This window comes from Lycium barbarum, chromosome 1, assembly GCF_019175385.1.
Source record: "Lycium barbarum isolate Lr01 chromosome 1, ASM1917538v2, whole genome shotgun sequence".
NCBI classification, from domain to species: Eukaryota; Viridiplantae; Streptophyta; class Magnoliopsida; order Solanales; family Solanaceae; genus Lycium; species Lycium barbarum.
In genome coordinates this window covers 163,125,615-163,142,335 of record NC_083337.1, presented here as the reverse complement: position 1 = coordinate 163,142,335, position 16,721 = coordinate 163,125,615, and the positions used below count along the sequence as shown (strand labels likewise).

The 16,721-nt window shown below is 36.7% G+C and overlaps 2 protein-coding genes across 9 annotated transcripts; both read left to right on the top strand.

Moving 5' to 3' along the window:
* The first annotated feature begins 469 nt into the window (after nt 1–469).
* Nucleotides 470–16,261, top strand: LOC132603706 (protein AIR1-like). 5 transcript variants are annotated; one of them, XM_060316899.1, is made up of 9 exons: nt 470–762; nt 2,972–3,302; nt 10,164–10,217; nt 13,541–13,660; nt 13,759–13,917; nt 14,695–14,856; nt 14,946–15,062; nt 15,158–15,265; nt 15,410–16,261. In XM_060316899.1, the coding sequence occupies exons 2-9, from the start codon at nt 3,261–3,263 to the stop codon at nt 15,899–15,901; spliced, it is 1,254 nt and encodes a 417-aa protein (XP_060172882.1). In that variant the 5' UTR covers nt 470–762; nt 2,972–3,260; the 3' UTR covers nt 15,902–16,261. The 5 variants fall into 5 exon arrangements, with proteins under 5 accessions (XP_060172882.1, XP_060172874.1, XP_060172888.1 ...); XM_060316891.1 differs by having other exon boundaries at nt 470–814; XM_060316905.1 differs by lacking the exon at nt 2,972–3,302 and having other exon boundaries at nt 478–814.
* LOC132603726 (delta-1-pyrroline-5-carboxylate dehydrogenase 12A1, mitochondrial-like) lies at nt 3,309–7,355 on the top strand. Of its 4 annotated transcripts, XM_060316913.1 has the most exons (7): nt 3,309–4,040; nt 4,352–4,389; nt 4,497–4,622; nt 6,024–6,081; nt 6,212–6,325; nt 6,620–6,703; nt 7,104–7,355. In XM_060316913.1, the coding sequence occupies exons 3-7, from the start codon at nt 4,498–4,500 to the stop codon at nt 7,227–7,229; spliced, it is 507 nt and encodes a 168-aa protein (XP_060172896.1). In that variant the 5' UTR covers nt 3,309–4,040; nt 4,352–4,389; nt 4,497; the 3' UTR covers nt 7,230–7,355. The 4 variants fall into 4 exon arrangements, with proteins under 4 accessions (XP_060172896.1, XP_060172913.1, XP_060172903.1 ...); XM_060316930.1 differs by lacking the exon at nt 4,352–4,389; XM_060316920.1 differs by lacking the exon at nt 3,309–4,040 and having other exon boundaries at nt 4,047–4,389.
* Nucleotides 16,262–16,721: the final 460 nt, after the last annotated feature.

Genomic DNA, 16,721 nt, shown 5'->3' with positions numbered 1-16,721 from the left:
ACACGTGGTTACTGTCCATTTGAATACCCAATCCATAATTATTTATAAAGGATATAACTCCTTCGTGGGACCCACTTGAAATTTCATGAATTAAAACTCCCTCTATGAACGCCACCATATCCGTATACAAGTGTATGAGTCATGTTACTCATTTAATAAAATTGTGCCCCGTGTAAAAGGTGCTGCCACCTAGCACCTATCCATCAAGTCATTATTTTATTCTTTATTTCCACAAAATGAACTAATGTCCCCCTTTTCAACGTACAACCATTTTAATGAAAAAAAAAAAAAAAAACAGTAAATCCTAAACTACCACAACCTAAACCTCTCACCTCACGTCTAATCCTAAACTACCCATAACCCCTCACCCCTTTAAACTCTCCCCAAACATTATCCTCTAATCTCCCACTCCCTCACGTCCCATATGTCATGCAACAAACATACCCACAAACATCTATTTAATACACACCTACACGTACAGAAAAAGGAGAACAACAAAAGAGTAGAAAGAAAAACAGAAAAAAAGCAACGGAGAGTAATCAAAAACATTAGAATCAAAAAAACAGTAGAATCAAAAGCAGTAGAGAGAAAAAAAGAGAGTAAAAACAGTAAGAGAAAAACAGAGAGCAAAAAATACCGAGAGATAAAGAATACCAGTATTCAAAAAGGCTTTTGTTTGAAAATTAAGTTGGAGTTCGAGGTTTCCGTTTCGCGGTTTTGAGTTCGTGGACTTGAAGTTAGTTGTTACTAACTAGAAAATCGGTAAAATATTATAGCTTCATATTATTATTTTTCAGCGAGATATTACACAAAGGTAACACTCAATCTTCATTGTATGATTTAATATCACGATTATATGAGATTTGATTCCAATGTTACGAGGTTGCTCAAATTTCATATGTTTTAAGTGGTTATTATTATCTGGTGTTATGATATGAGTAGGTTCATATTTTTGATACAATTGTTTGCCTTGATCTTATTTCAAATATTTGCTTAAATGAGTTTACGCTATGTACGTTGATGAAAGTTTTGTTTAAATTGCTTGAATAGTAAATCTTGGTTGGGTTTTTTTTTTACGTTATATATGTTTTCTTTTCTTGTTTGCCTATTATTTACTGAATAACATTACTTTTGATTTGTTTCAAAAAATAAAAGATTTATTAACAATTATAACACAATATTGTGCACGTGTAGTAATCAGCAAAGAGATTTATGGAAACTAAATATAATGAAAGAATACAGAATAAGGGAGGATTAAAACTAATCCCTTAAATTAGGGTCATTATATTTGATTCCTTAAATTAAGGTCTCCTAAATTAAGTATAACCCCTAAACTTGACAAATATAGTCACATCTAATGGGCATAATAAGACTCAGTTGAGGATAAATAGCACTTCCCAACATTTATTTGGACTTGGACTGTGTGTAATCCAATTTACACTCTCCTAATCACACTAACATATTTTTCTTAATCAGAAAAAATAAAGTTGTTTTCCTCAATAAGTTAATATACCTAGCTTGTCCCTAATATTTGATTTATAACATATAGATGAAATACAAAATAATTACACTTATAAGTTTATGCTAAAAATATTTTCATAAATCCACTAGATATATGCACAATTTTTGGTTATGCTTTTAATATTCATGGTATATTTCTAGTATAAATATTTTATATCTTCAGCATGCCATGCATTTGAGCAGGTTGTTCACTTAGATATTCTTATTTGTTTATTTACCTTTTTCAAATTAATGAAAACTAAAGAAGAAGTGGAATCCTATCCTATGCAGTTTTACATATAACTTTAAAATAGTTGAATTCTTCTGCTAACAACACCTAGCCCTTATTTAATTAGGATTGACGTTCTCTTTACTTTTAAAAATGGGAACTAAATATTTTTTTTGGTATTGATAATTCCTTGTAATGTTCCTGGTATTGTTTTACATCAGTGATTTTTGTTTCTCTCCCATCTTGTGCATGGTCCACTGTATCATTTTTTTTAAAAGGGAGAATAGGCCATCGAGAATAGCATGCAGTTAGTTTGTTTACTTTCTTTGATCTATTCTTATTTCAAAGTTTATTTAAACTCATGGCTCAGATCAAGGTACTATTAAATTATTTGTGTTGGATGGCTGCCTGTATTTTTTCTTAAATATAAATTTGAGGGGTTTTAACTTGAGCAAGAAAAGAAGAACGCTTCTCTCCAATTCAATATGTTTGTTGATAGTATACAACCTCAATAAGTGTTGGTTTCTCATAAGACAGTGTAGTTTCATGTCTTAATTATTTTGTTCCTTGTGTTAAATACTACCCCATTTCATTAAATTAAAACTGATCGTTTGGTGATGGGTAACTTGATTATATTCATTTAATTAGTCTCGGTTTAAGTTAGAAAAAAAAAAGTAGGAACTTTGTTATGATATAATAGAATTATTTAGCCGAATGTTAAACGGCTCTTCCAAGTTAGAATTCTATTTTTTGCTGGTTCATTAATCGTGATAATTCATATTGATAATTCATAAGACAATTTTGAATACGTTTAAAATAAATCAAAAAAAAAAAAAAAAGAGCATTCTTAAGTTCATAAACCTAACGTATCCTACAAATAATTTAAGCCAAATATAAGTTGATAAAGCGACCGTGCTAGAACCACGGGACTTGGGGAATGCCTAATACCTTCTCCCTGGTCAACAGAATTCCTTACCTGGACTTTTGTTTTCGCAGACCAAAAATAAAGAGTCATTTCCTTTTGATTAGGGATTCAATAAGGTGACTTGGAACACCAAAACTCAATTCCAAGTGGCGACTCTGTAATGAATAAATAATCCCTTCTCAAAATGTCACTTTAATTGGAAAAACCCTTTTAAAACAAATCAAATCAAATTTATTTATTTTTATTTATTTATGAAAAAAAAAAGGGTGTGACAGGGATTGCATCATTGAACCATCTTTTTTTTTGGAAAACTGAAGGTTGTTGGAGAAAAAAAAGAAGGGAATGTTGACTTTTAGAAGGGAGAGGTACACTCCCTAACTCGCACCACGTGCATTGGGGGTGTATACACCAACGGACCCCGATGAGTAGTAGAGCGCGACAGTCGCTACAAAACCTTAAGCGTGAGTCTGGACGGAGCGGTCGTCGGTGCAGATCTTGGTCTTTTTGGTATTCAAATTCTGTTATGAATGTGGAAAAGATGAATTTGCCATTTCTGGCTAGAGTTGGATAACGAGAAGAATGAGGCAATGATTGACCGTGGGTTGCATGCTTATTCTTTGCTTCATCTGTCTGGCGAAGGGTACTAAGGTAAAATCGCATCCATTCTTGATATTCTTGACAATTCTTTCTTGACATCAAACCCCGTCCAAAAGTATTTATTAGAAGTTGATGATAATGGAAGTGTGTTGTTGAGTTCGATAATAATGGAAGTGTGTTTTGGTTTTATAATTTTAGTTCGATAATTCGCACTTTATAAGTTACACTGCTAAAAAAATGGGCATTTTCGACCTAAAAATTTCGACCACACTTTTGATCGAAAAAAAATCGATCACGGGCGGTCGAAATTTGAAGAATTTAATTTTTATTTAATTTTTTATTGAATTTCGACCACACCGGGTCGATTTTTTAATAGGAAAAATGCATTTCGACCACGTGTGGTCGAAATTAATTTTTATACAAATAATAAATGGGAAAAAAAATATTTTATACATAATTAAATTATATATATATAAAAAATTAATTAAAAAATAAAAATAAAAATCTAATTTCAACTACATGTGGTCGAAATAATTAAATCAAAGTCAGTCAAATCTGACTTAATTATTTTCGACCACATGTGGTCGAAAATTTCAAAAGATTTAGACCAGATGTCTCTTTAATTTTCTTTTCATTTTCCCCCTTCTCTTTCACTCTCTTCTCTCTCCCTCTCCTCTCTCTACCATCCCACCACCCGACTACCCCACCCCCTCCTTAGACGGTCAACGCCACCAGATGCCGCCGCTGTTTCCGACCAGCAATCGTCGTCACCAGACGCCGCCAGCTCAGGTATTTTTTTTCCTTCCTCAATCTCATGAAGACAACCCCCAAATTGAACTAGTGCTCAAACTTGTATTTCAATACCATGTTATCAGTTACATTACCTTCCATATTTAGTAGATTTGATAACTTTATCTAGTGTTCAATAGTTGTTTTGGGGTTTATATTATGTTATTTTTTTTAGGGATTTGAATTGAAATAGAATGAAATATTGAAATTGAATGTTGTTGTTGTTGCTGTATTTGGCATCACTTTGGGGTTTCTGCACTCTATGTTAATCAATGAATCTTTTAGTTATGGTTTGTATTAATTTCCTTTAGGATGAAAACTGTTAAACAAAGGCCCTCACCTCAATCAGGTAAGAACATTTTAAGCTTTTGTGTTCTGTTTATCCTCATTCGGTCTAGAGAGAGGATTTGGACTCCTCAAGGTAATTGTAATTCTTTTCAATTTTTTTTTTTATAGTATGAGGTTGACTAAAGCAGAGAAGTGTGCAAAATTGAAGAAAATGAGGAAAGAGGCTAAGAAACAGGCAAAAGAGGTGGCAGAAAACTCAAGGATGTTTAGCGAATACCTCAAGCTGAAGTCTTGGTATGTCATTATATGCAGGATTGTAGATCCCCTTTGATTTCCTCAGCAGCTAGCTTTTACAATTTCAAGATGCTTTCTCTTAATATTTGCCCAAATTTCTTCCAGTTCTCTTCATCTTCATTTTTTTTTCTTTCTAAATCTCTGTGTTAATTTGTGTTATGTTGTATCAGTTTGTTGACATTGGAAAGTTTGATGGGTATATATTTGTTTTCAATACCATGTTATCAGTTACATTACCTTCTATATTTAGTAGATTTGATAACTTTATTTAGTGTTGTATCAGTTTGTTGACATTGGAAAGTTTGATGGGTATATATTTGTTTTCAATACCATGTTATCAGTTACATTACCTTCTATATTTAGTAGATTTGATAACTTTATTTAGTGTTCAATAGTTGTTTTGGGGTTTATATTATGTTATTTATTTTAGGGATTTGAATTGCAATAGAATGAAATATTGAAGTTGAATGTTGTTGTTGTTGTTGTTCAGCAAGAATAAAGCTTCAGCTTCTTTTATTATTTTTGTCATGGGATATCCCTCATTTTTTATGAGTTTACTAGCAATTCTATTTTTCACACATTGAAGCCTGTTCCAATCAAGTAAATAGTTACAGCGAGGTTACCTCCTCTGTTTTGTATTTTTTTTTTTTTTGCTATACATATGAAAAGGCATGCATCTTTTGATAATAATGTTATTTGTGATGGTAGCCTTAATCTGGTCCGGATGTATTACATCACTTCTGTACACTTTTTCCTTTTTCACCAAATGTGCATTGTGTTCAATCGAAATACAAATAGAGAACTCTGGTTATGGTTCTAGTTTACTGCTACATCTAGTTGACTGGTGATTTTCATCCATTCAGTGCAAGGCAAGTGGACAAGTTCTTCTAATTGTAATACATTACTGGATCCCTTGAATGGGCAACCATTCATTAAAGTTGCAGAAGTAAGCGAATCAGAGTTGCAGGTGAATAATTTGGATGCATCATAATTCTTTGCGCTGTATTTTTCTAGACGAGTCTTTCAACCTGTGGAGTCTGTTATTCTGTACAACTGACTTGTTACTTTATGGCCAACTATTAGTTCGGTCACATAAAGACTTCTCCATTCTAGTATGAAATCTTTAACATCAAAGATTGGCTCATAGTGATGATTCTATAATTCCTTTTGTCGCCTGTGCAACCATTTGTGGAGAGCTTGTCCAAGTGCCCAAAACATGGTCTACATAATCCATTCAAAGCACCAGAAAGGTTTGCTTTAATTTTTTGTTCTTTTCTTGTTTTTTGTGATGTTCTCTAGCTGAACAGTGTATAGGATGAGCCTTTAATGACTTGTGAATTTTTATACAAAGGAAGAAATGATGACTTTAGAGAATGTATCGAGTGACACCGTTTTTTGCAGGTACCTAATGTTAGGAGACGTATCTACAAAAGCAGCTCATGCGCTTGGCTTGTCTGAGGTAAGATATATTCAAGCAAGGATGCTGGTGTTCGCTTAGCCATTTTTACGGATAGTTCATAACTTCATAATTAATTCTTATCCTCTTAATTTTTTTTGTTTTGTTTTTTTGTTTCTTTTTGGTCTTTCAGGTTTCTGACTTCTTTGCTAAGCTAATACAACGGATGTCTCCTAAGAGTTTCCAACAAGCTCTTGGTGAGGTTTCCGTGACGCAGAAATTTCTGGAAAATTTCCGTGGTGATCAGGTAGATTCTAAAACTATTACCTCGTACGTTCTACGTTATACAAGGGCTATCTAAGAAAGAAAATCCACATGATTTTATTGCTGCTTTATGTTATTTCAACAATTTTGTGTCTACTCATTCGTTGTTTGTTTTTATTTTTTGTTGTTCTGTTAATGTTAGTAGCTTATTTGACATTGAAATATTTAAAAGCTTTGACTTCAGGTTCAGGAAGGACTTGTTTCCAGGGGAATCATTTCTCCGTTTTCTTTAACATTACTGTCAGATCAAACACTGAACACCTGATTTATTTGGCAGGTTCGCTTTCTAGCTAGGTCTTTCGCAGTACCAGGAAATCATCTGGGGCAGCAGAGCCATGGTTTTCGCTGGCCTTATGGACCTGTAAGCACCATTCTGGCAAATTGTTGACTAATTTAATTGGAAGTGTTAAACAAAAGGGTCTTCCAATGCTATCTTTCACTTTGAAACTGAGATCTAAAGGAGCAGTTTTAGAACTAAAATCACTAAACTTATGGGAATAAAAATTCTTCACTAGTTCAGAATAGTGTAAAAGTTGTGTTATATATCTGCGGGAATCATTTTTTATGAATGTCTTCCTGCTAATTTAAGGATTTAACCTAGATTGCTTTTGGGCATAGTGCTCATAGTGGTAAAATTAACAGCACATAGGTTTTTTTTTTTTTACATTCCCCAGCTGTGACTTTCTTATGTGATTAATCGAAGTTTGTACTTCAATTGTTAAAGGTTCTCACACTGCCCACTTTTAAACTTTACTTTGTAGGTGGCAGTTATTACTCCCTTTAATTTTCCTTTGGAGATTCCTTTGCTTCAGCTGATGGGAGCGTTGTACATGGATTCTAATTCGGCTATGTTTAAATGGATATCTATATTATGTTTAAGAGTTTGAATGTAGTTTTAATTTGAATTAGAAGTACTTTTAATTTTAAGATGTTAAAGTGTTTGAACGCAGTTTATAATGTTTAAGTGTTTGAATGGACAATGTTTAAGTGTTCAAGTGTTTGAACATTGTTTATGGTTGTTGTGTTGCATTGTTGATGAATTGGATGACTGTTTTGGTTGATGAATTTGGTTATTTGAAAATAGGTAGGTTGGATGTCAAAAACAGGCAAATGTTGGAAAAAATATTCCAGATTTTCGACCACAGGTGGTCGAAAGTCAGCCCAGATACTTTACAATTTCGACCACATGTGGTCGAAATTGTACCCAGAAAAATAAAATTTCGACCACGTGTGGTCGAAATTTAGCAATATTGTTGCCAGATTTCGACCACATGTGGTCGAAAATCTGGGCCCAATTTACAATTTCGACCACATGTGGTCGAAATTGTGAAAATAATTTTTTTAATATTAAATATAAATAGTGTTTTCGACCACACGTAGTCGAAAAAGTTAAATATATAATTTAATATAAAAATAATTTTCGACCACATGTGGTCGAAAATAATTTTCCCTTAATTTCGGTAGAATGTGATTGCGACCACGTGTGGTCGAAAAAAAATTTCGGCCTACCTGTTAGCGACCTACGCGTGTGGTCGAAAAATTGGTCGAAATAAAGGCCTTTTCGACCTCGTGTGGTCGAAATTTTTGGTCGAAAATCCCAATTTTTTTAGTAGTGTTAGATTCAATAATTATGTTTTACAACTGCATCAATAATTATATTTTATACAACTAAACTTGTTCATGATGCGATTTTACATGTCTCTAACTATTAATGAGTTCATTGCAACTTCTGATAATTGAACTGAACAAAATAAATTACACGATCTACGTGCAAATAAAGAGACATAAAAATGATAATTTTCATTTAAAAACACTTCAAATAATTGAAAAATCAAAACAAAAAATAAACGAAAAAATACACCATCTTGCTATCGTCTTCAAAACTCATTCATGGACCTTTCTCTATTGGAGCCTCATTCTTATATTTCACTATCGTCGTTATCGCCTCCTTCACCATATCTCATTTTTTCTTCTCTAACTCAATATTATCTATATTCTTAAATTTCATTTCCATCAGCTCCGGCATAAATCATTATAAAAGAATTTTAACAAAAAAACTTTCATGGGAAGCATACAATGATACACACATGAGTCTAGTCTGACGGTGGACTCTCGATCAATCGATTTAGATAGTTCAATTGAGACAACATCTCAAATTGCATTATCTTTTGTTAAAAAAAAAAAGTGAAAGTCACAAGTTCAATAATGTTGATTACCCTTTGTATAGCCGCTTAACTATTCATGGATTCATCTAATTAGCCATTAAAAAAGAAAATTAATTAAATAGAGTTGAACATGGTAAGAGTCTAGTATAGGGGATTGCATCATCAATCTAACATTTTTTGGAAAAATCAGAGGGAATGTTAGACTTTTAGAAGAGAGATACACCCTCCAACTTGCACCACACGCATTGGGGGATGTCAACACCAAAGGACCTCGATGAGTACGAGAGTGCGACGGTCGCTGCAAAACCTTAAGCGTGAGCCTGAACGGAGCGGCTGTTGGTGCAGATCTTGGTCTTTTTGGCATCCAAGTTCCGTTATGAATGTGGAAAAGATGTATTGGCCATTTCTGACTGGAGCCGGATAACGAGAAGAATTAGCCACTTATTGACTCTAGGTTGCATGATTATTCTTTGCTCCACCCGTCTGCTGAAGGGTACCGTGGTAAATTCGCATCCATTCTTGATATTCTCGACAACTCTTTGTTAATGTCAAACCACGTCCAAAAAATATTTATTTATTAAAAAGTTGATAATAATGAAATTGGTGCTGTTAGACGGGCTAACCGTTGATACAAGCCCAATCCATGTTGGGTTCCAAAGGTCCATCATAAAGTCGAAGCCCTATCCACCAGTCTCTATGCCCGTATGTTTCATAAAGTCAAACTGCAACACAATTGGGGGATTTTGGGATTAGGGTTTAATTCTATTCGGATCTAAGAGACGAGAAATCGGACTGATGGATAAGCGGGAAAATAAGGAGAAATCAGACGAACAAGGATCAAATTCCGAACCCATTTTGATACGCAGTGACGATGAAGACGAGGATCTCAGCTTGAAAATCATAGAGAAGGCTAAGTTACGGCCATGTTCCAATGTGGTAAGTGGAGATAGAAAGAAAGAAAAGAAGAGAATTGACCAAATTATTGTAATTGAAGAGGAACCCGTGAATTGTTGAATTTTTGAAAATCAATTAATCATTTATATTGCTATTAGTTGTTTATTTAGATTACTGGTGGAAGCATGTTTATGTAGCATTTAGTTACGGGCGTGTTCCAACGAGGAAGAAGCTGAGATTTTGACATATTTGAAAGTGGTAAGTGGAAATAGCAAGAAATAAAAGAAGACGAAAAATGACCAAATTACTGTGATCAAAGAGGATCCCGTGAGTTGTTTGTTTATTTGGATTGAGATCACTGGTGGAAGCATGCTCATGTAGCATTAGAAGTTGGTTATCAAAAAAAAAAAAAAAAAAGTAGCATCTAGAAGTTAAATCAATTTACTAACATGTGTTTCAGTGTCATTGACAAGGAAGAAGCTGAGATTTTGACAAATTTGAAAGTGGTAAGTGGAAATAGAAAGAAATAAAAGAAGAAGAAAAATGACCAAATTACTGTTATCAAACAGGATATTAAATTTTTGAATTCTATTTCTCATTTATATTGCTATTAGTTGTTTATTTGGATTGAGAATCACTGGTGGAAGCATGTTTATGTAGCATTTAGGAGGTGGTTATAAATAAATGTAGCATTTAGAAGTTAAATTGATTTTACTAATATGTGGTTGATTAATAGGATTCCTTCTCAATTTTGTTGTTTAGGTGTTAGGTGGAATAGACAAGGGTTTCAAAAGCTTCTGCAGCGACATGTTTCCGGTAGTTTGAATTGTCTGCTGTAAATTGGCTATTAGATTTTTGCAAATTGAATATTATTGCGTATTTTTTTCCTTCTTGTATTGCCAGCAGTCACAGAAAATTAGTATTCCCTTGGTGTTTGTCTTGCCATAGAGGTTTAAGAGGCTTATTTGGTTTGTGTGTTATCTCGGTGGTAATGAAGGAATTGTAAAACTAACAATTGAAAAGTCAGTTTAATAGGAAAAACATTGCATTTGAATGTGCAGAATCCCATTGTCTGAACCCCATCACAGGCAAGATGAGGAAAAGTTTCGAAAGGAAATACAATATATATCTCAATTGTCAATGGACGAGTTAGGCTAAATTTGAACAAGTTTAAATGAGTTGACTCGTAAACTGGTTGGGTCAAACTTGCCCAAAGTTTGATCAGATTAAGAATTGGGTCAATTCGGGTTGAAATTACTCAAAACCGTTTCAAATCTTCTTGTTTGTTTATTATAAGTTGTTTAGTCACTTTTACATTTAATGGTCTAAATTTGACACCCCTACTCTTCAACAACAACAACAAACCCAATTGAATCCCACAATGTGGGGTCTGGGGAGGGTAAAGTGTACGCAGACCTTACCACCACCTTGGAAGGTAGGGAGGTTGTTTCCGAAAGACTCTCGGCTCAAAAGAAAACAAGGGAAAAGAGTCAGCGACGGACAAGCAAATCAAAGCAATGCGAAAATGAGAAATAACAAGAGCAAGGAAGTCATGATAAGACAGCAAAGATAGACAAAGACCCAACACATAGTAGCAGGATAATAATACTCCTAATACGGGAAAGAAAACCTCGCGGCCCCCCACTAGCCCTCTATCCTGATACTCGACCTCTACCCCTTCCTATCACCTGTCATGTCCTCGGTAAGCTGCAGTAGCGCCATATCCTGCCGAATCACCTCTCCCCAGGCCTTCTTTGGCCTACCCCTCCCTCTCTTCAAGCCCACCACTTCCATCTTCTCACACCTCCTCACTGGCACATTTCCGAACCATCTCAACCTTCCTTCCTGCATCTTATCCACCACAGGGGCCACACCCACCTTGTCCCGAATCACTTCATTCTGAATCCTATCTCTCCTGGTATGCCCGCACATCCATCTCAGCATCCGCATCTCTGCTACCTTCATCTTCTGGACATGAGCTTTCTTAATTGGCCAGTATTCCGTCCCATACAACATAGTCGGTCTAACCACCGCTTTGTAGAACTTTCCCTTTAGTATAGGCGGCACCTTCTTATGGCACAACACCCCCGATGCGAGTGTCCATTTCATCCATCCCGCTCCAATACGATGCGTGACATCGTCGTCAATCTCGCCAGTTCCTTGGATGATCGACCCCAGGTACTTGAAACTTTCTTTCTTCGGGATGACCTGAGTATCCAGCTGCACGTCCTTGTCCTCTACCTGACTCACATCACTGAACTTGCACTCTAAGTACTTTGTCTTTGTCTTAGTCCTGCTCAACTTGAAACCCGTCGACTCCAGAGTCTGTCGCCAGACCTCCAGTCTCGCATTAACCCCGCTCCGCGACTCGTCAATAAGCACAATGTCATCTGCAAACAACATGTACCACGACACCTCTCCTTGAATGTGGCTTGTTAGTGCGTCCATTGCCAAAGCAAACAAAAACGGGCTAAGCGCGGACCCCTGGTGCAGGCCCAACGTGACTGGGAAGTGTTATGAGTCACCTCCAACCGTCCTCACGCGGGTCTTGGCTCGATCATACATGTTCGTAATCGCTCTAATGTATGCTACAGGAACACCTCTAGCTTCCAGACATCTCCATAACACCTCTCTTGGGACTTTGTCGTAAGCCTTTTCAAGGTGAACAAACAACATTTGCAAGTCAGTATTCTTATCCCTATACTGCTCCCCCAACCTCCTCACAAGGTGAATGGCTTCTGTAGTCGAACGCCCCGGCATGAATCCGAACTGGTTCTCTGAAATAGATACTATCTTCCTCATCCTCGCTTTCACCACTCTCTCCCAAACTTTCATCGTATGGCTCAATAGCTTGATACCCCTATAGTTGTTGCAATTCTGGATATCCCCCTTGTTTTTATACAATGGGATCATGGTGCTCCATCTCCACTCTTCAGGCATCTCCGCCGTCCTAAAAATAACATTCAACAACCGTGTAAGCCACTCCAAGCCTCCCCTACCCGCATCCTTCCAAAATTTTACCGGTATTTCATCTGGCCTGGTCGCTCTCCCCCTGCTCATCTTCCGCATAACCCCCTCGACCTCTTCAACGTCGCCTGCGGTACAGAAAATCGTGGCGGCTCTCAGAAAGCTCCAATTCCCCTAATACGATGTTCCGGTCCCCTTCTCTGTGCAAGAGTTTATGAAAGTAGGTCTGCCATCTTCGTCTAATAAGGGCATCCTCCACCAAAATTTCCCCTCCATCGTCTTTGATACACTTCACTTGATCCAAGTCCCGAGCCTTCCTCTCCCTCGCTTTGGCTAGCCTGTACAACTTCTTGTCCCCGCCTTTTCCCCTTAATTCTTCATACAAGAGTCCAAAAGCAGCAGTCTTAGCCGCCGTAACCGCTAACTTTGCCTCCTTCCTCGCTTTCTTATACTACTCCCTGTTACTCCTCTTCTCCTCCTCGTCTGTGCTCTCTACTAGCTTTAGATACGTTGCTTTCTTGGCTTCCACTTTACCTTGTACCTCTCCGTTCCACTACCAGTCCCCTTTGTGTCTGCCAGAGTAACCCTTCGAGACTCCTAGCACCTCTCTTGCCGCTTCCCTGATGTTAGCAGCCGTCGTAGTCCACATACTACTCGCATCCCCGCTACTCCTCCAGGCTCCCAACGCCCTCAACCGCTCCCCCAGCTCCTGGGCATTGTCCTTGTTCAAAGCGTCCCACCTAATCTTCGGCTGACCCGATACAACCCTCTTTCTCCTCTTCCTTTTTATCTCCAGTTCCATAACCAAGAGCCTATGTTGGGTTGTGAGGTTCTCACTCGGGATAACCTTGCAATCCGTGCATAAACGTCTATCGCACTTTTGGGAGAGTAGGTAATCAATTTGTGTCTTGGCCCTCGTACTCCGAAAGGTGAACAGGTGCTCTTCCCTCTTCTCTCTTCTGAAAACCATGGAATAAATACTAATTACTGCCATTTCTGCTTTATATTTTGTCCCCTTTCTGTTTTCAGTCGCAAGGTTAAAACTGTAGTTTGTTTTATATTAATTTGGAAGTTATTGAAAATATTTCTTGTGTCTTAGAAACCATAATACATCTTAAATGTTGAGCTTGTGATCTCTAACATTGCTGATTACTTCTTTTTGAATGTCTTAGGAGGACAAAGTGAGGGAAGAAAAAAATGTGGATACTACTAAAGCTTTGAATACTGGTGATTGTGAAGCCGAAAAGAATCCTGTTGAGGTCTCTGATAATGCTGTTCTACGAAGGCTTCTTGTGAGTTGAAGTAATATGATTTGCAGTGATGTTTTTCCATAATCCAAAATATGGATTGGTTTGGTCCTACATCTTTATTATTCGCTATATGATCTCAGCGGGGCCCCAGGTACTTTGATTCTCCAGATAAGAGTTGGGGAACATGCTATAATTGCGGTGAAGAGGGTCATGCTGCAGTTAACTGTACTTCAGCTAGACGTAAGAAGCCATGTTTTGTTTGTGGGAGTTTCGAACATAATGCTAAAAATTGCGCAAAGGTTAGTGGAGAAAATTGCTTACTGCTTCTTCTATGTTGACCCCATACTGCTTCTTCTATGTTGCTTATTAGTCTTCTCAACTTTCGTTAAATTGGTCAAGGAGAATTTATCATACTTGTATATTCTTTTATATTACTACATTGACGTGAATGAGCATTTTGGAAGTTTCCTTCCACACATATATACCGCAAATCTTTTGTCACAGTAACATTTAATTATCTTTTAGTTTTCTGCAAAGCCATTTTTTCTCAGCAATTCAATAGACCCTTCTGTGATGCATGTTATTTATATGAACTTGCCCAGTTCACCCATGTTCAAGCATATGGTGCATGTTTTTGGTTGACATAATTTTGAATGGTTGATAATACAGATTACAGAATAGCTGACCCCAAGTAGTATGGGTTGAGTAGCTGATTGACTGATGGTATAATCATAGATATGCCACTGTGCGTCTTCACTTCATTCAGGGAAGCAAATTGTGCTTGCTTTTAGTTTGATAGGATTTTGGATAGTTGGTAAAATCATTAACTGCACTGTAGCATGATTCAAAGTCTTCTGTAGCTAGTAATGTCAGGCTTCATCTGTAGGTTCTTCGATAATATAGGTTACACAGGCTAACAAGGTAATACCCGGGGGGGGGGAGCAAAAGTAAAGTTATGTTTCCTTGATCATGAAATTGTTATATTTTTTTGGACCTTAAAACACCTACTATATGTTTTCCATGTTTTGGTGATAGACTGATAAGAGTATGTTGTGCACTCTGCTTTCTTTGAGCAGGGAAAAGCTTGTTTCATCTGCAAAAAAGGAGGTCATCGTGCAAATGATTGCCCTGAGAGAAGCCATGGAGGATCCCAGAGTTCTAAAATATGTCTAAAATGTGGGGATTCTGGCCATGATATGTTTTCATGCTGGAGCAACTATTCTGCTGATGATCTAAAGGTGTGTTGCTGAGGAAATTTTCAACCTAGAGTTCTATGTTGTGTTGTCTGAATTTGTCGGTGTTCCATTTCTCCTGTTGCCTTTGATAGGAAATACAATGTTACATCTGTAAGAGTTATGGCCATCTTTGCTGTGCAAAATACCCTGATAGTGGTCCGAGAGAATTTTCCTGTTACAGATGTGGTCTACTAGGCCATACTGGTTTGGTAAGTGAATGCCCTTGTAGTTATATTTCTGTGTTGCTTCTCCTTAAGAACTATATTTTGTGCTTACATTTTATCTGACATGTTTTCCGATACAGGCATGCACGGCATCTCGTGGAGAGACTAGCTTTACTGGGTCACTTAATCCCTGTTATAGGTGTGGTGAAGAAGGTCATTTTGCACGTGAATGTACTAATATGAGCAGAGTAAGTTACTGTATTCATGTTTGACATGTGATTCACTTCTCCTTTTCATTTCTGTGTCGTCTTCCTTTATAGGTTCGCTGTCGTTTGCTACATTATATCTTATCTTCATGATGAAACCTTATTGGTTTTCTGTTTTGTACATAGGCCAAAAAGCGGAATCATGAATCGTCAACCCCCAAGAAGAAAGTCCAGAAGAAAAGAAAAGAGCAAAAAGAGTTCAGGTCTGTACCTCGTGATTTTGGTAGGGCGTGGAAGAAAGGGAAAAGTGAAGGCGGATATACGTCAGGCTATAAGGCGAAACGAAGGGGTGGTTGGATCCCGGATGATCCTGAAGACTATCCTCAACCCAATAGTTGGAGATCTCCTTCAACTCCTAGAAATAAGAGAGCTAAGATTTCTAACTTCAGTACTGGTGGTCACGCTTCTGCTTCTCGTTTGCCTAGAAAGTCCAACAGGCTCGATTTTGATAATTCCGCTTCTTATGGGTCAGACAACTATCATCACCATAGGTTTTCAGCATCTGGTGATTTTCATAGCCCTTATGGGTCGGGCAAATATCATCATCACCATAGGTTTTCAGCATCGCAATTTGGAAACAGTAGTCACGATAGGTGGAGGAGAAATAATGATTGGTAGCAGAAACTGTTTCTCATGTGTAGTATACTTGGTTGGAAGCTTCTTGGAGAGGTTTGAGAACCCGTTTTCGTTCATAATTCATCTGAGATTGGTTGCAGGAGCTCATTTGTGAGATTCTTCGGGGCGTTTGTCCAAGGGAGCATGGAACTGACAATGATGCTAAAGCTCGATCTAATCGGATGTAGTTCCCTGTCATTTGGCTGCTTGTAACTTGTGTGCCTTTTATTATTTTCTTTTCGCGGTACATCTTATTTAATTGTTACTCTTCTTTTTGTCTAAGAGGTGTGTAACTTTAAAAAGTAATGGTAATAAGCTAAATTGCCAACTGAAATGCAATATTTGATTTGTCTTTTGGGGGTACCTTTGTCTTCCAAAAAGTAGGAAGCCAACAATTTACCATTTGATATTACATTATTCTGTGAATTTTGCAAATGGCATAAAGAGTTGTATTGACAGTAGATTTTGAATACAACTAACGACACATTTTAAATAGACATTACAAGTTGTATTTAAAAATGCGATTTAAGCTAATGTTATGTTCCATATTATTCGTTATCTCAATTAACTCAGAACACATGTAAATCGCATTTCAAATATGTGTTTTACATTTTTTAGGACTTACAAATATTACATAGTAGTGAAATTTTCCAGTCAAAATTGTTTAGAACCTTTTTCTTGGGGGGTCATAAAAGGACAAGAAGGAAAGTTGCACGCATACAGAAAGCATATCCGACTACTACTACTATACTATGCTAGATTTATTTTTTTTTTTTTTTTTGAAAAACTTGATTTGGGTGAAATTTTTCAAGTTTTGAAATTG

Excerpts from the sequence above, each read along its gene's own strand:
- LOC132603726 (XM_060316930.1), top strand. The coding sequence starts at position 4,498 with ATGAGGTTGACTAAAGCAGAGAAGTGTGCAAAATTGAAGAAAATGAGG. Across the intron at positions 4,623-6,023 it reads TACCTCAAGCTGAAGTCTTG|GTACCTAATGTTAGGAGACG; the intron begins GTATGTCATTAT and ends CGTTTTTTGCAG. Across the intron at positions 6,326-6,619 it reads AAAATTTCCGTGGTGATCAG|GTTCGCTTTCTAGCTAGGTC; the intron begins GTAGATTCTAAA and ends TTTATTTGGCAG.
- LOC132603706 (XM_060316882.1), top strand. The coding sequence starts at position 9,303 with ATGGATAAGCGGGAAAATAAGGAGAAATCAGACGAACAAGGATCAAAT. Across the intron at positions 14,857-14,945 it reads ATTCTGCTGATGATCTAAAG|GAAATACAATGTTACATCTG; the intron begins GTGTGTTGCTGA and ends TGCCTTTGATAG. Across the intron at positions 15,063-15,157 it reads TACTAGGCCATACTGGTTTG|GCATGCACGGCATCTCGTGG; the intron begins GTAAGTGAATGC and ends TTTCCGATACAG.